Source organism: Sphaeramia orbicularis, chromosome 18 (assembly GCF_902148855.1).
Source record: "Sphaeramia orbicularis chromosome 18, fSphaOr1.1, whole genome shotgun sequence".
Classification (NCBI taxonomy): domain Eukaryota; kingdom Metazoa; phylum Chordata; class Actinopteri; order Kurtiformes; family Apogonidae; genus Sphaeramia; species Sphaeramia orbicularis.
This window is the reverse complement of record NC_043974.1, coordinates 38691208-38718379: the sequence shown is the minus strand read 5'-3', so window position 1 is coordinate 38718379 and position 27172 is coordinate 38691208. Positions and strand designations below refer to the sequence as shown.

Genomic DNA, 27172 nt, shown 5'->3' with positions numbered 1-27172 from the left:
GTTTTACTATTGCATATGATTGTACTTTTGCTCGTGTAACGCATTTTAATACTTCACATCATATTCTTTCAATACAACACAATTCTATCTTATCTTTAACTTTTACATGTATTATGGACCAAAGGACTCTATTTTTTGTGTGTGTGTCGTGTCTCTTTAAGAAAAAATAGTTCCACTTCCGCATTTAACAGTCCAGACTAAACAAGTAGATCCATAGCGCATCGATATCTGTACGGGTTTTCCAGCCATAGCTTATCGATGTTTGATTACTTTTCCCTGGATGTGCATTTCGGCTGCGGCTGTTGTTGTGTAGCTAACGAAAACATCAAATCATGCCCGGGTGGACAGTCGTTAAAATAATGCCTTTATCGTGATTACGGGTATTTAATGTTATCTGTGTAGGATAAGGAGTTTTTAGCTGTCAGTTTGGTGTGGGTGGGCTTTAGGCTGGGTCCCCACGAGTGTTTTTGTGCTGGTCCGAGGCCTTGTCGCAAAGCCAGCCGCTCATAGCCGCCGTCCGGGGTTTCATGTTGAAGTCGACAGGTTTGTCTTAAAATTAAGTGTTTCCCCGTCAGAAGATGGACACTGACAAATTCAACTATGTTTACAGCTGTGACCTGGACATTAATGTTCAACTCAAAATGTAAGTTTCGTCTGAGTTTGTTTGTTTTTGTCTTGGACTGGAAACGTAACTAATCCAGCTCGTGACTTCACAGGATGTTATGTTTATGTCTCGTGAAGTCTTTGGGGGTCGTTTGGATCCGGTTCCTTTGTTCTAACAGAGACTAACTTTAGTTCTAAAACTTTCTTCTAAGGTTTGTGAGAGAGATTTGACGAAAAACTCGGTCTAAAGTAGAAGTTCTGCAAAGGTTTTTAGAGTAACCATCTGGGAACATCTAAAGCAGGGGTGTCAGACTCATTTTAGTTCAGTTCCACATTCAGTCTAATATATTTTTTATTTTTTTATTTAACCTTTATTTAACCAGGAAAAGGATCCCATTGAGATTAAGAACCTCTTTTTCAAGGGAGTCCTGGCCAAGAGACAGCATGAAACACAACATATAGTTACAATATACAGTTACCCCATACAGTTACAACAAACAGTAATTTACAGGACAATTCAACCTATGAAAAACACATGCAAGTCATTGAGTTCTTCTCCAGCACTTTGAGTTTGGATTTAAAAGCATTCAGGGAGATCAAATCAGAGAGTTTCCAGTCTTTTAGCAACACTTTAGATCACAATATGATCTAAAGTGGGCCAGACCAGTCAAATGATAGAAATAATAGGATAAGAACTTATAAATAATGTCAATTCCAAAGTTTTCTCTATGTTTTTGAGTGAAAAAAGTAAAATTTCATGATGAAAATGTTTACATCTATGAACTGTACTTGAACATAGCATGAACAAATATGAACAACCTGAAAATTCTTAAGACAAAAAGTGCAACGTTAACAATATTTAGGGGTGTAACGATATGAAAATTTCATATCACGGTTATTGTGACCAAAATTATCATGGTTATCATTATTATTGCAGTATTTATACTTATACACACACTGAAATAATGTAACCAAGTTGTATTTTGAAAAACGTAAAAATTTGAATAAAATAATAGGCACAATGTACTTTTTGTTGGCAGAAACATTCAAATATTAACATGGAAAATATCAAACATACAAATGTGCATTAAAGATGGCACCTTATGGCCATTGTTTTACTATTTTCCATATTAAGTTTGAGTTGTTTGTTTCTTTTTTAGGGATAGATAGATAGATAGATAGATAGATAGATAGATAGATAGATAGATAGATAGATAGATAGATAGATAGATAGATGCTGCTTCTTCAGGAAATGTGCAGTACCGTGAGTTTTCAAAGTGCGATAATCAAACATGATTATCATGATAATTAGAATTTAGACTCATGGAGTGTAAGGGTTTTGAAACCTTCCCTTTATCCAAATCATGTGTACAGCTCATGACTATAATTATTGCATTATAACAGTTTGATCCATATGAAAATTTTCCACACTCACGAAAGCCCCGTTTACACAGCACTTCTGTTCCAGGAATATTTCACCCTCATTCCGGAACGTCTGTGTAAACGAAATGGTGGATCATTTGGTCCCACCTCTGTCACAGCTCTGTAACACCCCTGGGGGTAGTAGCAGAGCTGTGATAAAGGTGGTTCCACCAAGGTGTGACATTTTGATGGCATATTGTGTTTGTGACCCCTTGCGCCAGGGGGATTTAAAAATGAGCGTGGGCCGTGTACAGTAAACAAACATATCAACATGACCAAAAAGTTGTCGAAGTGGGGAGACGCTGAGATCCGTGATCTGCGGTCACATCAGGCAGAGGACTCTATCCATGCTAGTTTGTTGTTGTTTTGAAAGCCAACACTGCTATGCTCAGGGTATTTCTGATGCGCAAGTTATATGTCACACTATATGCTGCGGTGCGTCACCGCCCCTTTGATTCCAGAATGCAGGTCCGCTGTGTCAAAGTCCAGCCTGTCTCACCTCTGTTACTCCTTTGGCTTGGCTGTGGAAATCAGTCAGTGGTGACAAAAAGGTGGGATGACCATCTCACCTTTTTTCCAGGATCTCTGTGTAAAAGTGGTTTAAGTGACTGGGATAGTGTCAACTGGATTCACAGTCTGTGACATTTATCTGAACCTGGAGGAAAGGCTTCGGTCTTAACACAGCTCATCCACAATGCCTTACTACAGCCACTGAGGTCTGTTCAGTAAGCCACAAAATAACCATTAAAGCATGTTGCCCATATCATAAGTTTAGCCTGATAGTGGTTAGTTCGCTATTGACAACACAACATATGAACATAAACAAATAAAAAACATCAACACTGTCATGTGATTTTAACCCAGTAGTTATATGAAGCGATGGTATCAGTATGAGTCCAGAATTTCAGCTATTGTACACTCAAGTAAAATAAAAAGCAAGTAAAAGCTTGACTCATTTGGTGGAGGGCATGTTTTTAGATTTGCTAACAGTAAAAATAAAATAGAAGAAAATAAAATGGTTAATTTTTCTCTTTCCTTTCTTGCAGAGGCAGTTTAGAAGGAAAACGAGAGCAGAAGAGCTACAAAGCCCTGCTTGAAGACCCCATGCTGAGGTTCTCCGGCCTCTACCAGGAGAACTGCTCTGACCTTTACGTTACCTGTCAGGTGTTTGCCGAAGGAAAGCCACTAGCCCTACCTGTTCGCACCTCATACAAAGCATTTAGCACACGCTGGAAGTGAGTTGTAATCTGTGTTCATCAGTGTGTTTTTGCAGATCAAAGAAAACATTATACATGAGGATGAGGTTTGACTGCTTAAGTCTGGCTTTAAAGGCAGTAATCCAGTAACAAAGGCATTACATATGATGTTTTTTGCAGTATTTTGAGACTAATTCTTCTAACTCAAGCATGCAAAAACATCTCTCCTTCTTCCGAATATGTTGGCTATACTTATTGGTTTTAGGTCAGTCAAATTTCACACCATCACATTTACTAACATCTTCTTCCCCTGGGCTGTACAGACTGTGAACACACACTGTACCTCATTGTAATGTGCAATAACTGCTCATAAGACATGTGCCTCATGACTGGCACATGTATGTTCACAGTTGCACTTTTTTTTTTACACTACTTTTATTGTTTTTTAAAATTTTACCTTGTTACATATGTCTAACTTGCACATATTTCTATTGCACACTATTTTTTTTTTTTTTTTCAATATATGTCTGCATTTTGTTTTGTTGTCTATTAGTTGTAAAGTCCAGTATTGCTGGCAGAGACCACCTGCAATTTCATTGCACAACCTGTGTAATGACAATAAGGCCTGTTCTATTCTATATTTTTTCCTGTTATATTCTAATCTATTCTATTCTATATTAGTTTTTTCTGTTCTGTTCTATATCATTTTATTCTATTCTATATTTTTCTTTTCTATATTGATTTATTCTGTTCTATTCTAAATCACTTTATTCTATTCTATATTATGCTATTCCAATCTATTCTATTTTATATCATTTTATTCTATTCTATTTTATTCTGTTCAATTTATATCATTCTATTCTATATTTTTTTCCTGATATATTCTAATCTATTCTATTCTATATTAGTTTGTTCTGTTCTATATCATTTTATTCTATTCTATATTTTTCTATTCTATATTGATTTATTCTGCTCTATTGTATATCATTTTATTCTATTCTATATTATTCTATTCGAATCTATTCTATATATTTTTTCTGTTCTATTCTAATCTGTTCTATATCATTTTATTCTCTTCTGTTTTATTCTGTTCTATTCTATATCATTCTATTCTATTCTATTCTGTTTCATCAGCTGAAGATCACTAACCACAGAACCAACCTCCTGTTACTATTGGTGGCTGCTTAAATCAACTTCATTCTAATTTTATAAACAGACACAAAATCTTGTCTTTACTTGTTTAATTCCTCATCTTTCTTGTGTTTTCATGTGTAGTTGGAATGAGTGGTTGCGGCTGCCAGTCAAGTATCCAGATCTTCCCCAAAGTGCCCAGGTTGCTCTCACAGTGTGGGACATCTATGGGCCCAGCAGAGCGGTTCCCGTCGGAGGAACCACTGTCACCCTCTTTGGAAAATATGGGTGAGTCCTAAAAGATTACCTGTCTCTAAGGGTTAGGGTAAATTTTAAGGAAATATTGATGTGTATGAACTATATGGACAAAAATACTGGGACACATCATGTCTACAGCTGTAAGGTGTCTTGTTCATGCTGATTTGAGATAAAAACATTAATATTCCTTTAAAGTTTAATGGGAAATAAAATAGTAAGTGAGATGTGAAGAAAGTAGATGGTTCATTGTGGTAGAAAGTTATCATTTACAGTCAAAATATTTTAGAGATTTAGAAGTAAACCTTTTAAAATCATAGTCATGGATTAAAAAAAAGAGCGAAAAAAATCAGTGTTTAGTGAAATAATGTAACGCAGTCTCTCTGTTGATTGATTTTACATTGATCAGAAAAACTGACCAGACATTTTATACACACAACTCTGAGAACTGCTCTTTTACTTTTAATATGATCTGATAGTTTGATGTTTATAAACTATATGGACAAAAATATTGGGACACATCATGGCTACTTCTGTAAAATGTAAGAAGTTTAATGGGAAATTTTTCTTCCTAAGTGAGATGTGAAGAAAGTAGATGGTTAGTTGTGGTAGAACATTATTTACAGTCAGAGCATGAAGAATATTTTAGAAATTTAGAGGTAGAACATTTAAAATCATAGTCATCATGAGCAAAGAAAATAACAATGTTGAGAGGAATTCAGTGAAAACCATCTCTGAGGCATTTTGGAAGCAAAACTAAAACTAACAAATGCAATGATATTTATCACACTATAAAACTGTACTCTGACATTAGTCATCATTGTTTTGTATCCCAGAGCCCTGTTAGAAAAGATGCACCTGAATTCAACGTGTCCCAATACTTTTGTCCGTATTGTGTTGCTTTAAGGAGCATCTCAAACAGCTTAAAGGTGTTTTTTTTTTTTTTTTTTTTTTTTTTTTACAACCGGCTCATCTTGTCATGAAGCAGATTATAAAAACGGCAAACAACTGACCCTGGGTGTAGTTCTCTAACACCTCATCCTGTCCTGTTCTAGTATGTTTCGTCAAGGGATGCACGATCTGAAGGTTTGGCCGGGTGTGGAAGGGGATGGAAGGGAGCCCACTACCACACCGGGACGCACCAGCAGCACCCTGGCAGAGGACCAGATGGGCCGGCTGGCTAAGGTACAGTATGTCCACAGATAGGACAACAAGATGTAGGATCTGGAGAGGAAGGACTGTTGTTTTGAGGAAAAAAAGTGGGATGGGTGGAGAGTGATAGGGAGAGACAATGTTTATGTGTTGGAAAAAGTAAGAAATGCTGGGACGGGACACCGTATCTAAACCCCCATCTGTTCCAGGGTCCTGATCTGGAGGTACTCAGTGATGTGAGTACAGTGGAGGCCTTCAGATTGTGTGCATGTGTATGATTAAGACAAACTGTATTTGCAAATACACCTCTACTGTCTTTCCACTTGGGTCATCTACCACCACAAAGGGAATGGTTGCCACATCAGGACAGTTTCATCTTGGTGAACTTCCTAAACGTTTCCCTCTTTGATTGGCCCCTGAACACTTTGTACTGTTCTGTGTGGCGAACCATAAGCAGGATTATCCCTTTGCAAATACATTTTGACTTGGGTGCTGGTGCAAACACTTGTCTGTCCAGGTGTATGGCTGCCTTCTTGAAAGCGTCACATACTGGTTTTTACATTTCCTCTCGGTTAGTGGATACTTTGTACTAGTGCGAGCATGTATTTCAGAAGTAAAACAAAAACGTTCTGATTTTCTATTAGTCATTTGTATCACTAGACAAATATGTTAATGTTTTTTTTATACCTGGCATTTCATCAAATAGTCTTTTTTTGTAATGTTTGTCAAATATCAAAGAGAAGTAAACAGAAAGTACTACAATATGTATGTAAGAGCAGCATTGACAGTATAATGTTAATTTGATTAAGAAGAGCTCCTTTGTTTGCTCCAAAGTAAAGTAGCAAACAAAAAATGCATGTTACTGTCTTTCAGCAATGTAACTGGTGTTTATTTCACGTGGTGACAGTATTTACGTAGCTACAATTGGTGAAGAAATGCCTAATTTAAGTTAAAAACTTAGATAATTGAGTTCTAATTATATGTTACTTATGTTTCAAGTTGAAGTTAAATAGTTTTCTAACAAAAGAGTTGAAAGTGTCATTTCGAAACTACTAACTTTTTATTGTAAAAAATTACAGTTATTTCTTTTGGAATATACAGTCGCGAAAAAAATTATTAGACCATCACAAGTCATCAAAAACAATGGTTATGCAATCAAGTACTAACTCCTGTGTGTATCATGTGACTAAAACAGACAGAAAAAAACATGGAATGTCTGAAAGCACTGTTTTTGTCAGTACAATGCCATAGATATTGATGGAAGAACTGAAGTGATTTTGGTTATTATCAAGAAAACCATGGAAAATGCATAGATATCAGCTCTGAAATTAAACCACTATGAGCTATTTTTGTTGTTTTCATTATATTTGTCCAAACAAATGTACCTTTAGTTGTACCAGGCATTAAAATGAACAAGAAATTGAAGAAAACAAGGGTGGTCTAATAATTTTTTCCACAACTGTATGATCTTCATCTCAGTAAGTTGCAATGTAAATTAATTAATAAAACAAATATAAGATTCAGAGATTTTTTTTATTGCCAATTGATGAGATGCACAGGACAGACCATTTTTCTCTCACCTTGTAATTAATAAAAGAGGTAAAAATAAAACAAGAATAAATAAGAGGCATGAAGAATAGACTATAATAGAATATAAAGTGTACATCAGTCTGTTTACAGTGGTAGTGCAATACAGTTACAGTTATGAGGTGAAATTAGATCATAACAGCAGTAAATATGACAATGGTGTAATGTTTGTATGTGTTCTGCAGTTCTGTCCTCAGCTCTTAACAGGCCTGTGGTACGTTATTATAATTAACTCACGTAGGATTGGACCGCAGCTGTTCTCGGGAGGGTTTTAGCGAAGGGTCAGTTCCTTTTTTTTGTAATATTTTGGAGCACAGTCAGCAGAATGGGCTCCAGGTTATTTTTAGGCTGCTACCAGTTCATATGTTTATATACGCGCTAATTCTAACCAGCTGAGTCGAGGGGGGGGGGGGGGGGGGGGGGGGCGTGGATGGCCAAGTGTGTGCTTACATTCCCCACACCCACTCTGAGTGACGAGTGGACTGGCCGCTGAGTGTGCGTGACTGAAGATGCTGGCACTGAATTGGTGCATGATGAGTTGAGGGGTTTGCACACCAGTTCCACACTGTTCTGTTCCACTTGTGCTGCAGCGGAACCTCTGTGGCCGTTTGTTTCATGTTTCAGTAAAGCCTTCTCCTTCTCTTCCATCTCTGGGCCTGTGTCCGTCCAGCTGACCAAGGCCCATCGGCAGGGCCACATGGTGAAGGTGGACTGGCTGGACCGTCTGACCTTTAGAGAAATTGAGATGATCAACGAGGTGGGTTTGTTTTAGATGGCGTCACATGTTTTAGTGAAACAGATCGAAGTTAGTAGCTGTCTGGGTTGAAACATATGGACTGAACAAACTAAAGCTGTTTGATAAAAATATTTGAGGAAAAGGGAGTTTTTACATGTGTTTTCATTTTTTTTACATAGATTTGTATAGTTCTGCTTTAGTTTAATTGTCCATTTCTTTATGAATTCCTACATTTATTTTATTATATTACTTGTATTTAGTAAATTACGAAATATAGAATAAGAATTAAATAAAAGTTGAAATAGATGCGTAAATGTACAGTTGTGTATATTCTTACTTTTGCATGGATTATTTATTTTATGTCATTTTTCTTTTTTATTTATTTATTTGCACGTCACAAACAACAAGAAAAAAAATGTTAAAAACAATTTTCATGCAAGTAATACCTTTGTGCAGGAGATGATAGAAGCCAAAAAAGGCTTGTATAAATACCTCCCCAGAAATAAATAATACACAGAAAAAAAAAGAATGAAAATACGATATAACTGAAATAATAATCTAAAGTTTAAAAAAAATACAAATCAAATGATATAAAGCCTTACATTTTTTTCATAAATTATATTTTAATTATTTATTTATTATATTTTTTATTTATTACCAGATTAAAGTTCCATTCAATTCTAGTCTAGTCTAGATGAATTCTAGTCCACCATAGAGGTGATACAGGAATGTAGTCACTTCCAGGTGTTATGTCATACTTGATTTCCTTCTGTGTGTGTTACGTTGACAGTAGTTTTTCTGTGTGTTTTTTGCAGAGTGAGAAACGCAGCTCTAACTTCATGTACCTCATGGTTGAGTTTCCCCGTGTCAAAACAAATGACAAAGAATACAGCATTGTTTATTATGAAAAGGTATTTCTGCATTCTTAAGCACCTAAGTCAGTGTTTTTCAACCTTGGGGTCAGGGCACAATGTGGGGTCACCTGGAATTCAAATGGCCTGAAATTTCTAGTAATTGATCCAAAAAAAACTCAGAAAACTTACTAATAAAAAATATATGGTGAGTTGACAGAGACAATCCCAATCCATGAAAGACATGACAAAGTGTGAGTCTGAAACTGAAGCACTGTGGTTCTGTTTATCTGTCAAATGTTCATTGTGGTCGGTTTCAGATGCTGCAGCTCTTTTATAATTCATAGTTTGAGTTCTTGTTTGTTCAGTATTAATTGTCACCCTTGTAAATCCAAGCTGGACTGACTGTACATATCCTGACCAAGGAAAATCAAATTCTCACTTTGTGCAGTAATCTACACCCGGCCATAATAATATACATTATATAGACTAAATGTCATCTAAAATTAATGTTTATTTGCAACATAGCATAGCAAACTATTACATGATCAAAAACAAATTAACTTTAGTAAAAAAATGTCTCTGTTTTGAATGTCTGGGGTCGCCAGAAATTTGTGATGTTAAAATGGGGTCATGAGTCAAAAAAGATTGGGAACCACTGACCTAAGTCGATTTCTATTTGCTTTTATTTCTTAATTGTGCTGCTGACTGGTGTGTTTGACCTGATGTTTTATTCAGGATGGAGATGACACATCACCCGTCCTCACCAGCTGTGACATTGTCAAAGTTCCTGACCCTCAGATGGGGATGGTGAGAGGACACACACACGATCATGTGGGTCGGACAGAGTTGTCACGTTCAGGTGTAAACCCACAGTTTTGTGTTTGGATCCTTTTCCTCACAGGAGAATCTGGTGGAGAGTAAGCATCACAAACTGGCCCGTAGTCTCCGCAGTGGACCCTCAGACCATGACTTGAAGCCCAACGCTGCTACACGAGACCAGCTCAATGTAAGAAACCAGCCTTTTGTCCCAAACACAAGAACATTTACCCTGAAATAGTGTAATGTAAATGTCAATGACGCGCCAACAGATCATCGTGAGCTACCCACCAACCAAGCAGCTGAGCTCTGAAGAGCAGGATCTGGTGTGGAAGTTCAGATACTACCTCACCACACAGGAGAAGGTGGGTCTTTCTTCTGTTTATTATGTTTCTTACTGTCTCTAAGGCTGATCCATATCTTCTTCTTGGCAGTTTTATACTGTATTTATTGTATTAACAATGTATTGTATGATTTACAGTTGTATATAGTAATGTGTTGTATGTACTGTATTGTCTTGTTTGTCTTTAAATGTTGAGGACAGCGGATGGAAAAGCTTCCAGCTAAATCTGGCATATATACACAAAGTAATGTTTTTTGTACCAAGTGTTTATTAACCCTTTAAACCCTGAGCCTAAAATGGTCCATCAAGACTTTTTTTTTTTTATTTTGACTATAAAAAGGTTAGAAAATATGCTGTGAGTGAGTCCTTTTGCCCATTTTTCCAGAGCACTTAAAACTTTCAAAATCTAGCCATCATTTACAATTTACTACATGTTATAATACTGATCCAACGGCTTCTTCTCCAGCTTCTAGTATAGGTATGAGTGAAATTACCATAAAGACCCAATAAAGCCTATGAAGTGCAACATTTCAGGTTTCAGGAACCGTTGGAATTTTTCGAATTCCACAAACAGTGAAAGAGTTACAGCCATCTAAACAGCAGATGCGCGATGACATGTCAGGATTTTAAGAGATCATATAAATTGTCATCATCAAATAAACAAATAAAAGAAAGAAAAAAGAACAAAATGCCTGTTTCTTTATGCTTCTGTCACATGTTGAAATGCTTCCTCTTCATTTTTCTGTACGTCCACAGGCATTGACAAAGTTCCTCAAGTGTGTGAACTGGGACCTACCCCAGGAAGCCAAGCAGGCTCTGGAGCTGCTGGGGAAGTGGAGGCCCATGGATGTGGAGGACTCCCTGGAACTGCTGTCCTCTCAATTCACCAACCCCACAGTGAGACGCTACGCCGTGGCACGACTACAGCAGGCTGACGACGAGGTAAGAATACTCTGGGGTCAGTCAGTTTATTATGTGTGATTGATTCATTATAGTCACGGAAAAAATTATTAGACCACCCTTGTTTTCTTCAATTTCTTGTTCATTTTAATGCCTGGTACAACTAAAGGTACATTTGTTTGGACAAATATAGCAACAGCAAAAATTAATTTCAGAGCTGATATCTATCCATTTTCCATGTTTTCTTGATAATAACCAAAATCACTTCAGTTCTTACATCAATATCTATGGCATTGTACTGACAAAAACAGTGCTTTTAGACATTCCATGTTTTCTGTTCTGTTTGTTTTAGTCACATGATACACACAGGAGTTAGTACTTGATTGCATAACCATTGTTTTTGATGGTTTAATAATTTTTTCCGCAACTGTAGTTGCTATTTTAGGGAAATGTGCGCTAATATGCTAAACCGTTAATATTTCATTTGAACACCTTGGTAACCAGGAGAATTAGAAAAATGTTGTGAGATAGCATTAGATCCTGTTCTGATCAAATGAAAATGTGTTTAGTATTTGTACATATTTCTGGTGTAATTAAATTCTTCCAGGAAATAATCTTTAAAAAAAAAAAAGAAACAAACCAAAAATTGGCATTTTAACAGTATCACGATATATTGTGAGATATTGTATCGTGATCCTAGTTTGTGATTTGTATCGTGTCACCAGATTCTTGCCAATACACACCCCTGCTATTAAATATGAACATAACAGACCTTACACAGAATCCTGCTGTGTGAACACTCTGACATTAGTGGCTTTTCCATTGACCCTCAAATTGCGCAAATATAACTTGCGCATAAAAATGTACCTAAAAGTCTAATTTTTCGATTAAAAATTTTGCAATGGCAAGACGTGGTTTTTCGGGCGTAGCGCAAATGGTATATCACGCAAAACTGCAATGGAAAGACCTTTTTTCACAACTAGAGCCAGGTGAATTAAAAAATCGGATGTTGACGTATGTTACAACAAGTGAAGAAGTCGTGTATTTGTGGACACACCAGGAAACCCAATCATTTTTTAATTTAGTACAAGATAGAGGGGTAACATATAATAATAATGAATATATCTGCAAATCAACACCATATTTATGTTCATCGCCCTGTTTATGGAATGACTTCTCATGTCATCTCACGATAATAAATGAACAAATTATCGCATTTGTTATTTAATAGAAAAACTGACATTATGCGCTTCTTTTTTTTTGACATTTAGTAAATATCAGTAAAGTTTTGCGCAGATGTCCAATGGAAAAGTGACTATTGACTGGTTCTCTTGTTTTTGTCAGGACCTGCTGATGTACCTCCTCCAGTTGGTGCAGGCGCTCAAGTATGAAAACTTCAGCGATATTCAGGGAGGCCTCGAGCCAGGCAGCAAAAGAGACAGCCAGGGACTTTCAGATGACTCTGCACTGGACAGGTCAGTACTTGGACGTTTACAACAGTAGAACAGCTACTCTGGCTGTGGACTGTAAATAAATCCCAGCTACCAGCCACACTGACAGAGAGCCAGTCGATGAAAAGACTCAAAGATGACCAAGTGTTCTTTCAGCTTCCTGGATCTAAATCGACCCCAAAAAATTCTCACTGGCTTGTAGAGTATTTACCACTTTTGCTACAATTGATTATTTTTCTTTCGGAAACCACAATGAACTCATTTGTTTTTTACGTATTTTACTGGCATAAGTGTGTGTTGATCAGCTCTGAATCTGGATGTGGATCTCTGCCACTGTACAGGCCTGAAATTAAACACAAAACTGGAGTGTTCTTAATATGAAATGGTGTAAGTTCTGAGAAGTTCACTCCTGTTTTGAAACACACTGTCCTCTTGACTTTTCCCTCTTTGTGTTTGATTGTGTAGTTCACAGATCCTGGCAGGCACATCTGGAGGCTCGGCTGCACCGCAGAAAGGCAAAGACTCAGCCGACAGTGACAATTTAGAGGTAAGAAGGACTGGAAACAGAATAAGTACCAGTTCTTACGAGGTTTTTTTTTTTTTTTATACTTTGTTTTTATTTGTTTTATCAACAGACAAACAATACAACACACAAACGTGGGGTCACTGGTTGAACACAAAATATTTAAATCACAGACAGCAGTAATTAAGCATTGTTTTGTTTATAGTCCAGCCATTTTCTCCAGCACTCCATGAAGATATGTTTCTTGAGTCATAGGTAGTAAGTCAGTCTTTCCATGGAGTAGATTTCCTCTGCTCTAGCTAGCCACTGATCCTCATGAGGTGCATCTGTTTGAGCCAGTTCCTTGTAATGGCCTTTTTGGAGGCGATTATAAGAATTTTAAAGAGGTATTTGTCTTCTTTTTCAAATAGATCTCCAGGTAGCAGTCACAGCAAAAAGAATTTATGAGTTCCAAATTTTACGATTTTCAATTAATTCTATGACATGAATTTTCCGTTGTGAAATTAATTGAAATATAATGAATCCATTCCAGCCTCCAAATGCCACCCAAAAATCCTTTTTAAGGGTTTTTGTGCAGCTACAAACAAAATAACAATTATAAAAGCATAATAAAAGACAGTGCAAAAGAAAATAGGAAAACACTCTGGGAGTGCAGACCTCCGCCAAGGCAGACCAGTCCCCTTCAATCACCACCAAAATACAATCATTCTTTCCTTGTGTCAGTATTAACATTTCCTGAAAATTTCATCCAAATCCTTCCATAACTTTTTGAGTTATCTTGCTAACAGTTAGACAAACAAAAAAATCCCATAAAGCCAATTACTCATACAATGATGAACTTGTTTATGTTTATGTTTATTCAGTCATCATCCATAATACAGAAAATACAAACAATGAGGCTGATTTTAAGTCAACCGCCTGTGAATTATGTTGAGGCAGAAGCTAAACACTTATATACGCCTCACCTACGTTCAAATCAAAATCAGTTTTAGGCTGCCAATCAAAACATCAAGTGAGGTTCTACTGTAATTAAATTCAGAAATACAGAGAGTGGTCATTACATATGAAATCACCCTTTAAAACCTTTAGATATGTTCTATGAAGACTAGCACTTTTTCAATTCAGAAACGTAGACAAAATCACTTTAAAATGTTCTTTAGGATTTCATGAGGCCCTGTGAGTTTAATACTTAAAATCTAGGACATGAGCTTAAATGTTTGTCATTTTCAGTGAGGTTCTCTGGAATGATCCAAAGGTGCCCAGAATCTACAGTGTGTTCTTCCTTCTTTTCCTGCACAGATCAGGCTGAACTTAACAGCAGTAGAAATGTGTGTTTCAGGTTGACATCATCACTTTCTCCGTGAAATACAATGTTGTATCTGTGTCTCTTTGCAGCAAGATCTATGCACATTTCTCATCTCTAGAGCCTGCAAGAATTCAACCCTGGCCAACTACTTGTACTGGTGAGTGAAAATGAGTGAAGAACATGTACATAACTGATAAAAGCTTTGTGCAGGGGACTGTAAAAACTCTGAATGCTTCTCTCAGGTATGTGATCGTGGAGTGTGAGGACCAGGACACCCAGCAGAGAGATCCCAAAACCCATGAGATGTACCTGAACGTGATGAGGAGGTTCAGTCAGGCTTTGCTCAAGGTCAGAACTCAAACTTGCAACACAAAATAATTCTCTTTTTACGTCTTTATCCAGTTTCAGACCAACGTAAATCTTGTGTCTTCGGGCAAATTTTGTGTGGCAAAGTGAAATACACATGCACCCAGTTTCCTGCCTTTTGCTTTAACCCATGAAGACCCATTGGTACATTTGTGTCAGTTCCCTAATGAATTTTTTCTCTATATTTAACATTTCTTAAGTGATTTATCACCATTTATTGTAATGATATCCTCTGTATATTCTTTTTTTGTGTGAAAATCTAGTATTTCATATATTTATGTTGCTTATCATGTAGATGTTCATAAAAGCTCAGCTCAAAGTTGAGGGTTGTTATATTAAAAACAGAGAAAACTGAAGAAAAAGTGAGTTTTTCAGCAAAGATATTAATAACTGAATATTAAACCAAGTAGCTCCAACCCCTGTCGATTAGATTAGATTAGAAAGAATTTTATTGATCGTTTGGACAGAGCCCTCAAGAAATTGAGCTTCCAGTAGCAGCACAACACTGAATGTACTCACAAGAAATTCTACAATAACTCTAAAAAAACAGTAGTGAAAAAAAAAACAGGCAATTGCACATTAGAGAGTACTAGTAGAAACAACAAGTAGCAAAGTAGTAATAATAAAGTGGTAGTAATAATAATAGATAGCTAATTATGTTACAAGATTATATTATACACAATATATATGTATGTGTATAGTTTAATAATCACAGAAGAAAAGTTAAAATAAGGTGATAACAGTAATAGTCATAACAGCATTATAAATAATAATAATAAGCAGACTCCATGGGTTTTACTGGTGAATCATTGTTGTAGAAGATGATGGTGTTTCCATGGTTAATGTGATCTGTGTTGTTTTGTAGGGGGATAAGAGTGTGAGGGTTATGCGGTCGCTGCTGGCAGCTCAGCAGACGTTCGTAGACAGACTGGTGCAGCTAATGAAAGCTGTGCAGAGAGAGAGCGGAAACCGTAAGAAGAAGGTATGGCAACTGGATGAGTTAGTGACATCATCCCAAATGGACTGAATTTCATATCACATAGTCTAAAGTGTCGTTGGTGTTGTGTTGGTACAGACGGAGCGGCTGCAGGCTCTGCTGGCTGACAACGAGAAGGTCAACCTGTCTGAGATCGAGCCCATCCCGCTGCCTCTGGAGCCCCAGATCCGGATCCGAGGCATCGTCCCAGAGACGGCCACACTCTTCAAGGTACGAGGAAATGTACATTCGCAGACAGGGATCACCTTGAAATTCAGTTACAGAGGAGGGCACCGTATATGAGGCTTTCATACACCACTTTACCCATGTGTCAGATGCCACTTGAACATCTGTTGTGGACTATGGTAGCACATTTTATTTACAACAGATATGGATGCTTCTTTGAAACTGGTTCCTAAAAGCAGGACAGAGGGGCTAAAAATTCAAACAAGATGCCGACTACAGTTATGAAGCAAGTTTATGTATTTATTTTTATTTATTGAGTTATTTGCACATCATAAAACAGCAAGAGAAAAAAACAACAACATTCAAACAAGTAACATCATTATGCAGGAGAGGATAGAAGCCAAAAAAGGCTTATGTGAATACCTCCCCGGAAATAAACAATACACAGGAAAAAAGAATTAAAAATGTGATAGAACTGTAAAGTAAAAACAATAAAAATGCAAATCAAATTGCAAAACATCAAGTACAGATCAAATGATATACAGCCTTAAATTTTTTCATGAATTAGTCCTTTTCAGATGCTTTTTAAGTAATGATAAAGAAGATGTTGATTCAAGTTCAGGTAGTAGATTATTCCAAAGATGTTGTCCATAATATTTTAGAGAATACTGATTGACAGAAGTTCAGCAGTATGAACTTCTGTTTGGAAGCTTGGAAGCACTTTGGGGCTATTTTGAAAATAAATGTTGACTGATTCAGATATAACTATCCAATTTTTGGCCCCAATATTTTATTAAAAATTCATTAATTTTGGGATGGATCAGAGCAAGAGTATAATGTTTTTTGCATTTATGTGAGGTCATCATTAGGTACATCCCAGGTAATATGTCTAAATTTCTCTTTTATTATTGGGTCTAAAAAGTGCCTGATACAAAAATAAACCCAGTTTTTAATTTAATTATGAGAGTCTAATTATATGTCACATAACATGGAATTATGAAAAAAAGCTGCTTTTTTTCATGAAAATATTCCTATTAAATACCAGAAACACTAAAATCTACTCTAATAAGAAGTTGCGGAGCTGTCTCTTATTTAACATGATCTGGAATTCACTGGAGTCACTCATTCCTCCTTTGTCTTTCCTCTCTGTGTGGTTCCTTCCATCAGAGCGCTCTGATGCCAGCCAAGTTGATCTTCAAGGCTGAGGACGGAGCCATGTACCCTGTGATCTTCAAACATGGAGATGACCTGAGACAAGACCAGCTCATCCTGCAGATCATCTCACTCATGGACAAAGTAAGAACACTAAGGTCACAGTGGACTATCGCTGAATGATTAGTTGTCTCTACTGTAAAACTCAGTCAGCGCTCGTGTTTTGAGGTAATGGATGTTGGATTCTTTATTAACACATTAATCCATAAAGACCCAAACATCCACTGGAGACCAAAACCATCTACTGATCTAAACTGTTTAATACCTGGTGATCCACTAATCCGATCAATACATGTAAATAATTGGTGTAAAATACAGTTTGTCGTCTTTTCATGGTCATCAGATATGACCCATTTGGACGTTCAGAGGCTCCGTAGTGAACACGGAAACACCGTCATCTTCTACAACATTAATTCACCAGTAAAACCCACAGAGTTTGATAAAAAACAATGAATGGACACACTTGTTTTTATGTTCAATTAACGATATATTTTGAGGAAAAAGTCACTTTTTCTTCAGTTTTCTTTGCTTTCAATATAAACTGTGCACTGAATTTTTATAAACATCTGCATGATTAATCAATTAAATATATGAAAATTACCTGATTTCCACTGAAAAATGCAAAATACAGAGGATAATATGAAAATATATTGTGATAAATTACTTAAGAAAGGTTAAATAGAGAGAAAAATTAATTTGGGAACAGACAAAAGTAGCTCTGGGTGTTTATGGGTTAAATGGAATGACCTCAAAATACCTCTGTTATATGTAATACTTAATATGTGGTTTTCCTTTGTTCATGTAGCTGTTGAGGAAAGAGAATCTGGACCTAAAGTTGACTCCTTACAAAGTTCTGGCCACCAGCACAAAGCACGGTAACCACTCCTTACTCTGTTATGGACAATGAGCCCACATTTCTGTTCAACCCCACATGAGCTATTGTGTTGTTGTTTCAGGTTTTATGCAGTTTGTCCAGTCTGTTCCTGTTGCAGAGGTCCTGGCTACTGAGGGGAACATCCAGGTACGCAGATTTATACAAACAGAGCATCGTTAAAAGTGTGGTCTGCAGGTCCTCATCAAGTGTGCACAGGGTTACCACGGGGTCTTAACAAGTCTTAAAAGTCTTGAATTTACAAATCTACATTTAATACCTTAAAAAAGTCTTTAAAAGGTTTTACATTTGTTATAGTAGGTTTTAACTCTTTAAGTGCCAGACAGTTAAGGGGCTAATAAGCCTTAAAAGTGCCACAGAATTTGGCCGTTTTTCAGTATTTCGCGTCGTTTTTATAATAATTGAAGAATCCTGCAGGAAACCGCTCGGTAACATCCGACCGATTGCTGATTAGATCCAAAACGCACCGGACGCAGCCGATTCATTATTGATCGTAATTTGCATAATTTATAATAATAATAATAATAATGATAATAATGATAATAATAATCTTTATTTATATAGCACTTTTCATACATTAAAAACTGTAGCAGAAAGTGCTTTACATATCCGTTTAAAAATCAGTACCGCCCCCCACCCACACCCACCCACTCACCCGCACACACACACACATACACACACACACACACACACACACATATACATGCAAACCCACAAGCTCACACATACTTAAGAAGACTGACTGAGCACGGGTAGACCAGAACAAAATTGTACAAGTAAAAGTAAAACATCAGTTTAGGAGGCGCTGTCTCAGGGAGCCATCCGCACCAGGATGCAGCCGCCGACCCCGGCGACCAGGCACCAGCAACACAGCCCCGCATCCCAACTAGTGGGAGAGGGCCAACTGGGACCCCCACCCACCAGAAAGGAGCGGACCCCAGTGAGAGAAGGCGCCACAGCCCCCGGAGTCCACAGCCGCCCCCCGGCATGGAGGGCTCCCTCTGATGAAACACCGGAGAATAAGAAACATTAAAAAGATATAAAAATATTATTCTGTCGCGTGACCTCAAATTCCCGTCTGCTTGGTCTCAAAAGGGGGACACAGATAGAACGTCATCGAAATGTGAGAAAGAAATGGGGGCGGATGGTTTGTTTGTACACAAATATGGCGTGTTCTCCAAAGCCGATCTGATCGGCCCGTGGCACTTTACAGGTTGTTTTCGTAAAGCCGATTTAATCGGCCCATGGCACTGAAAGTGTTAAGTTGTGTTGCCATAAACTTGTTTCCTGTGTTGTGTTTAAATGTGTCAGGGAAATGTCCAAGCTGCAAGGTTCCATCCTGACAATTTATATCAAAATTAGGAACCAATTATCGCTAACTTTACAGCCCAACACATGTGCAGTTGTTAGTCACATGCATTTCGCCCAAGAAAGCTGACTTTGGGAACTTAAAAGGATGGCTCGCAAGTGAAAAGTACGCATGGGGAAGTGCAAATTTAATAATGCCTGGTTGGAGAAAAGATCATTCTCCACCTGGTTGATTAGAGTTTTCCTTAAGTTTAGGAATCACAAATTTTTGCCAGTAGAGCTGTGAAATAGGCTCTGAAATGGGCATTAAATTCTGTTCTAAGTAGTCTTAAAAAGGTTTTAAAAAGATTTAAATTTAACTTGTAGAAACCTGTAGAAACTCTGTGCACATCCAGACACTGTTTACTTTAGTTTAATGGATGGATGGATGGATGGATGGATGGATGGATGGATGGATGGATGGATGGATGGATGGATGGATGGATGGATGGATGGATAGATAGATAGATAGATAGATAGATAGATAGATAGATAGATAGATAGATAGATAGATAGATAGATAGATAGATAGATAGATAGATAGATAGATAGATAGATAGATAGATAGATAGATCTGGGAAATTGCAATGCAGCAACAGCATGTGACACAGCAAAAATAGAATACAAGAATAAAGACCAGAACACAACAGAAAACACACTATGCATAATAAATTAGAAGAAAGTAAAAACAGACCTGGTTAAAAAAAAACAAAAATTAGATAATTAAACAGTAAGATGCAACTGTATTGTACAAAGTAAACTGTAATTTTCCAGTAGGCTGTAGGTGCATAAATTACAGTAAAGTGTATCTTGTACTAACTCAAAACAAATGCTTTCCTGACAGGGTGATGGTCACAGTAAATATTTTTATTTTGTAGTAATGACCATCTGCCTGCACATTGTCCCATTGTGCCTCTAGTGATGGACAAGGAGGAAGAAGCTAACACTATAATATGAATGTTTTTGGACAGAGTTTCTTCAGGAAACATGCTCCGAGTGAAAAAGGACCCTATGGCATCAGCTCCGAGGTCATGGACACATACGTGAAGAGCTGTGGTGAGTTGTCCTGTTCTGTTCTGTCTGTAGAATATACAGTATTATCTTATATATGTGTCGAATTTTAAAACCGAAAATCACAACTGTGAGACGAGGTGCTCGAAGATGACATGGTTTATTTTAAGGCCTTATTTGTGCATAAATAAGAGGGAGAGATCTCCAAAATGAAGACACTTTATACCCACGTTATGATAATGAACTTTATTTGAAACATCAGTAGGGATAAATTATAAAGGGGAACCAAAGGCAGAAAGAAATTACAAATTTAAACATAACATTCCAAAATATTGAAGGGAATAATTAACCAAAAAAAGAAAAGAAAATGTCTCACTGTGTACAACTATTTCATTGTGGCTTTTTAACAACACTGACAAACTGCCCAATTACCAAACACCCACCTAGATTTGCAAGGAACCCACCTCCATGCAAGGATTTGTATGATTATTATATTATTATTCAATAAAACATTTTAGAAACTAAACAAAAAACCTCTCAAGTATATACTGTGAGAACAATGAAGCCAGTAATCATAAGAATATGTCATTAAAAATCTAATCAAATGTGGCTGATTCACATTAAATTGAATGTTGTAGGTATCTAAAAAATGTCACAGTGTACAACCGTTACATTGTGGATCTTTAACAACAGTTTATGTCTGAAATGGAGTTGGAAGAAACTGAGCTTGTATTGTCCAACCTCAGTTAAACACAGTGTTGTGCAAGTTACCTCCAAACTGTAATGCGTTACAGATTACTTGTAGTATTACTTTTGAGTTACATACAGATGTTCATCATAAATGGCATGTGCAGTAGAACCCTATCACTATGTGTCATAGGTAGGGATGTAACGATTACTGGTATAACAATAAACCGCGGTAAAAATTGCAGTATTACTAGTATTACTATTTAAATTCTAATTATCATGATAACCGTGTTTGATTACCGCACTTTTAAGGGAAAAAACCCTATGTAAAGACATGCTTTTATGACAAATATTCGAGTATAGTTTTAATTTATTACAATTTTAATTTTCTATACCTAATATTTGGAACCAATATTCACTTTTAAAGTTTTTGAAAAGGTTCGTTAAGCATCTTTGTGTTATTTATGCAATAAATTATATATGTTTTTCAAATCGGATTTTATATATTTTTTGTGTGTTTTTTGTCCTTTTATGTTGATATAGTAGATTAAAGTGAAAAAAATAATAGACAGATGATATAGATGAAGTTGTGCTGAAAAAAAGATCCCAAACATGGGTATAGTAAACATTTGTTTATATAGTATATAAAGGCATAATTAAAAGTACTGAAAAACGGACAAAATAGGCTCAGACCACTAAGGGTTAATATTTGAATGTTTCTGCAACAGAAAGAGCATTGTGCCAATTATTTTACTTGTTTTTTTTTTGCTTTTAAATACAACTTGGTTAAATTATTTCAGTGTGTGTATTAGTACTTTTTGAACATTTTGAGCACAATTTCAATAATACCGCGATAATAATGATAACCGTGATAATTTTGGTCACCATAACCGTGATTTGAAGTTTTCATATGGTTACATCCCTAGTCATCGGTCTTATCGGTGTTGTGTCTGTGTCTCCTTTCAGCTGGTTATTGTGTCATCACCTACATCCTGGGTGTAGGAGACCGACACCTGGACAATCTGCTCCTGACCAAGACCGGTCAGACACACACCATGTTCCATTAACAGTCTTTTATTGTTCTGTTTTTTGGGGGTTTTTTGTTTGTAAAGTCTCTGTGGTGCTATCCTCTGTCCTCTTCCAGGGAAGCTCTTCCACATCGACTTCGGCTACATCCTGGGTCGCGATCCCAAACCTCTGCCTCCGCCCATGAAGCTGAGTAAGGAGATGGTGGAGGGAATGGGGGGCATGCAGAGCGAGCAGTACCAGGAGTTCAGGAAGCAGTGTTACACCGCCTTCCTCCACCTCAGGAGGTACACACACCTTCCACACACACAGGACAAACCGTTAGCCTCATAGCATAGGTGCATAAAGTCAGATTTTGGACCAAATTGAGATTTCTGCATAAAATGAAGCAGCAGTGTTATTCATTCATATATTTATGTATTTATGTATTTATTTACTCACTGACTTGCTTACTCACTTACTTATTTAGTTACTTATTTACAGTACTTACCTACTTACTTAATTTATGTGCTTACCTACCTACTTAATTACCTACCTACTTACTTAACTACCTACCTACCTACTTACTTAACTTACTTAACTACCTACCTACCTACTTACTTAACTTACTTAACCACCTACCTACTTACTTAATTTACTTAACTACCTACCTACCAACTTAACTACCTACTTACTTAACTTACTTACTTAACTACCTACCTACCTACTTACTTAGCTTACTTACTTAACTACCTACCTACCTACTTACTTAGCTTACTTACTTAACTACCTACCTACCTACTTACTTAGCTTACTTACTTAACTACCTACCTGCCTACTTACTTAACTATCTACCTACATACTTAATTTACTTACTTAACTACCTACCTACCTACATACTTACTTAACTACCTACCTACCTACTTACTTAACTACCTACCTACCTACTTACTTAACTTACTTACTTAACTACCTACCTACATACTTACTTAACTACCTACCTACAAACTTAACTACCTACTTACTTAACTTACTTACTTAACTACCTACTTAACTTACTTACTTAACTACCTACCTACAAGCTTAACTACCTACCTACTTACTTAACTACCTACCTACCAACTTAACTACCTACTTACTTAACTTACTTACTTAACTACCTACCTACCTACTTACTTAGCTTACTTACTTAACTACCTACCTACCTACTTACTTAGCTTATTTACTTAACTACCTACCTGCCTACTTACTTAACTATCTACCTACATACTTAACTTACTTACTTAACTACCTACCTACCTACATACTTACTTAACTACCTACCTACCTACTTACTTAACTATCTACCTACATACTTAACTTACTTACTTAACTACCTACCTACCTACATACTTACTTAACTACCTACCTGCCTACTTACTTAACTATCTACCTACATACTTAACTTACTTACTTAACTACCTACCTACCTACATACTTACTTAACTACCTACCTACCTACCTACTTACTTAACTACCTACCTACCTACTTACTTAACTTACTTACTTAACTACCTACCTACCTACTTAACTTACTTAGTTAACTACCTACCTACAAGCTTAACTACCTACCTACTTACTTTACTATCTACCTAGCTACTTACTTAACTACCTACCTACCTACTTACTTAACTATCTACCTACCTACTTACTTGACTACCTACCTACTTACTTAACTATCTACCTACCTACTTACTTACTTGACTACTTACCTACCTACTTACTTAACTACCTACCTACCTATTTACTTAACTTACTTAACTACCTACCTACCTACTTACTTGCCTTACTCACTTACTTTACTTACTTCACCTTTATTTAACCAGGAAAAAAACTCATTGACATTAAAAATCTCTTATTCCAGAGTGTCTTGGCCAAGACAGCAGCAGCAGAAGTGACACAAAATAGAAACCACAGCCATACATCCACACTAAAAATGTACATAAAACACAATAAAAGTCCGGTCTAAAACCATACATAAATCACTAAACTAAGAGCATACATATAAAACACCATCAATCATTTAAAATGCCATGTGTGAACTTCATCAGAGTAAAGTTACACAGATATCACAGTTTGACCAAAAATATGACTTTGGCTACATTCACACTAATACTCCGATCATTATCCGATTTCTGGAGTTATCAGATTATTCAGGGGATCATATAAAAAGGATAATCTGATGTTTTTTCTGATAACATCAGTAATCTGATTATGAGAAATCAGATTAACACACCCGGAATTCTCCCCAATACTCTGTTGTCTTCGTGCATGTGTACAGGCTAATCTGATTTATTTCGTTCTTTTATGTCTGCACATGTGCAAAAACTATTAAAATCATAGAAAATGGAAGTTACGTAGTCAAATGTGAGCAGAAAACAATAACAGGAAGTTGAATTCTACCATCACTACATGCATACGTACTCCCAAAGAATCCCATAATGCACTTGAGCGTTACTACAATTATCCGATTACTCCCAGTTGTCGGACTTTTATGGTCGTGTAAACAGACTCAGTGATGCTATGAGGCCAGCGATATGATGTGAACATACTACAGTCCAGTATCATGAGTGCACACATTTCCCTTCTTGTTTCCAGATACTCCAACCTGATCCTGAATCTGTTCTCTCTCATGGTGGACGCCAATATTCCTGACATCGCCCTCGAGCCTGATAAGACTGTTAAGAAGGTAACGCAGCACATCACAAATCAGTCTACATTTAAATGTTTTCCGTCAGTTTGAACGTCTCCACTTCATGCTGCCACTGTGCACAGATCTCCGGTAACGTATGATGCTCGTTCTCCTCCAGGTACAGGACAAGTTCCGGTTGGACCTGTCTGACGAGGAGGCAGTCCACTACATGCAGAGTCTGATCGATGAGAGTGTGGGAGCTCTGTTTGCCGCTGTTGTCGAGCAGATACACAAATTTGCCCAGGTAAGGGTTCCCAAATGAACACTAGTTAATCTAACAGACGAGTGTGTTAATCTGAAGGAACAGAAAAGATGACAGAGGAGGTGTAAGGAAGAGCCTGCTCATACCTTCATTAATCTTGATTAATATTGTTTTCTAATAATGAAATTTGGCAGGCATGAACCCCAAAACAGTGGTTTAAAGGAGTGATATTTTGCTTTTTAGAATGGAATTATGCATTTTAAAACATCTTCCTGTGGTCTACATAAACTGTAAATGCTATGTTTGGGTCTGAATTCTTCATTAACCCTTAGTGGTCTGAGCCTATTTTGGCTGTTTTTGAGTACTTTTGATTTTGCCTTTATATACTATATAAAGAAATGTTTATGATACACATGTTTGGTATCTTTTTTTCTTCAGCACAACTACATTTATATCATCTGTCTATTATTATTTTCACTTTAACCTACTATATAAACACAAAAGGCCAGAAAACACACAAAAAATAGAAAATCCGATTTGAAAAATGTATACAATTTATTGCATAAATAACACAAAGATGCTTAACGAACCTTTTCAAAGACTTTAAAACTGAATATTAGTTCCAAATATTAGGTATATAAAATCAAAATTCTAATAAATTAAAACTATACTCAAATATTTGACATAAAAGCTGATCTTTACATAGGCGTTTTGAAGTTTCTTTTTGGAAAAACGCCAAAAAAATTATGATATATAAAATATGGTAAGAAATATAATGCCTGCCCCACCTCATTTTCATACTTTTATTCACGTTTGTTTCCTCCAGTTTCTAAACGTCATATCTCCAGTTGTATTTGCTCTATCAGTGGGAGAGTGTTTCAAGTCCGCACTTTCAAATGCAATTGTCCCCAGTGGTCTGCATGACCAACCTCCGAAGCCACGACGTGTTGAAAATGTCATGTGCACAGGGCTGTGACAGTGCACCCCTAAGGGTTAATTCAACTCCACAGGTCCATCTTCAACCCTATTTCTGAGTAACGACACCAGAAAGGTGGTTTTGAGCGCTGGCCCTTTAAATGCACATGAGCCCGCCCCCTCCAGGTTGTTGACTGTGGTTCTCTGTCCCGTTCAGCCCCTTGTGTTTTTTTTTTTTTTTTTTTGCTATTTTTGCTTTATACACACACGCACTCACAAAATGACAATAAACAAAACAAAGAACATACCAACAGAACAACCAAACAAAAAAAAAAATTGGCCCATAAAAATTATGTTTTCATTTCAAAATACAAATGCCCTTTTAACAATTGTTGAAGCTTCCAGTCCCATATAGGTAAGAAAAAGTTCCCAGGTCTTTAGAAAAACATCATCCTTATGGTGTAATCGACAAGTGAGATAGTCAAGGGAAACATAACTAAAAACAGTCTTATGCCATTGTGTCCGGGTGGGAATCTGATCTGAGATCCAGTTTACTATCAAACATTTTCTGGCACAAAAAGTAAGCATTCGATATAGTTTTTTGTGATATTTGTTGGCAACAACAGGGTCAGTTAACCCAAACAAAAGAAAATCACTTGTGTTTGTTACAACCAACAACTCAACATTTTTGGTAATCAGCTCGAAGTTTGGTCATATTTTCAGTATGGACTACAACCGCTGCTGCTGACAAACAGTTTTGTCATACTCGGAGAAATGTTTGTTGGAAGTCTTGACCTTAAATGTGCAAATGTTGTGACGTACCAAATTAAGCAGGAATTAAAACAGGTTGTAGAAATCCACTCAATTTTTGCAGGAATGAATATAAAGCTAGCTTTGCAGCACCTGGAGGGTTCAAATTCAAACTGTATGAACTATTAGGGTCCAAATGCACAAATAAATGAACCAAAGACTAATAAAAGTGGGTTTAGCTAAATATGAGCCCTTTAAATGTACAAACATGTCAGGTTTCCATGTTCACCAGCTCCTGTTAATTGTGGTTTATTGTGTTTTCAGTACTGGCGCAGATGAGCTGACCGCTGACCTGAGGCTGAACGACATCACCGGACTCACTGAACCTGAGGCAGGAACACACCAGGGTACGCTTCGGACCCCACTGATGCCATGTGTGAAGATGAGGAAAAAAACCAACTCAGTGACACTGTTAGTAAAAGGCCAAGAATGCACTGCCAACCTTTACTGCAAGATGGCAAAACAAGGACGTCTTTGTTTGCTCCTGTATATATGGTGTATATTAATTATTGAATGACTTGTATGGCCAAATAAAAACCAGACCATGTCTTTAAAAA

General features: G+C 36.8%; 1 protein-coding gene across 1 annotated transcript; it reads left to right on the top strand.

The window, feature by feature from the left end:
* Positions 1-275: 275 nt before the first annotated feature.
* Positions 276-27172, top strand: pik3c3 (phosphatidylinositol 3-kinase, catalytic subunit type 3). The gene is made up of 25 exons (XM_030162060.1): positions 276-643; positions 3072-3260; positions 4497-4640; positions 5663-5792; positions 8017-8103; positions 8898-8993; positions 9672-9743; positions 9838-9942; positions 10025-10117; positions 10852-11037; positions 12340-12470; positions 12912-12993; positions 14365-14432; positions 14518-14623; positions 15507-15623; positions 15717-15848; positions 16971-17099; positions 17821-17890; positions 17972-18036; positions 20226-20310; positions 21919-21993; positions 22097-22265; positions 24595-24685; positions 24807-24932; positions 26880-27172. The coding sequence occupies exons 1-25, from the start codon at positions 579-581 to the stop codon at positions 26892-26894; spliced, it is 2628 nt and encodes an 875-aa protein (XP_030017920.1). The 5' UTR covers positions 276-578; the 3' UTR covers positions 26895-27172.

Bases quoted from the DNA above. Each gene is read 5' to 3' on its own strand.
- pik3c3 (XM_030162060.1), top strand. From the start codon at position 579: ATGGACACTGACAAATTCAACTATGTTTACAGCTGTGACCTGGACATT. The intron at 5,793-8,016 runs GTACAGTATGTC...GTGTCCGTCCAG, and splicing joins AGATGGGCCGGCTGGCTAAG to CTGACCAAGGCCCATCGGCA. The intron at 21,994-22,096 runs GTCAGACACACA...GTCCTCTTCCAG, and splicing joins TCTGCTCCTGACCAAGACCG to GGAAGCTCTTCCACATCGAC.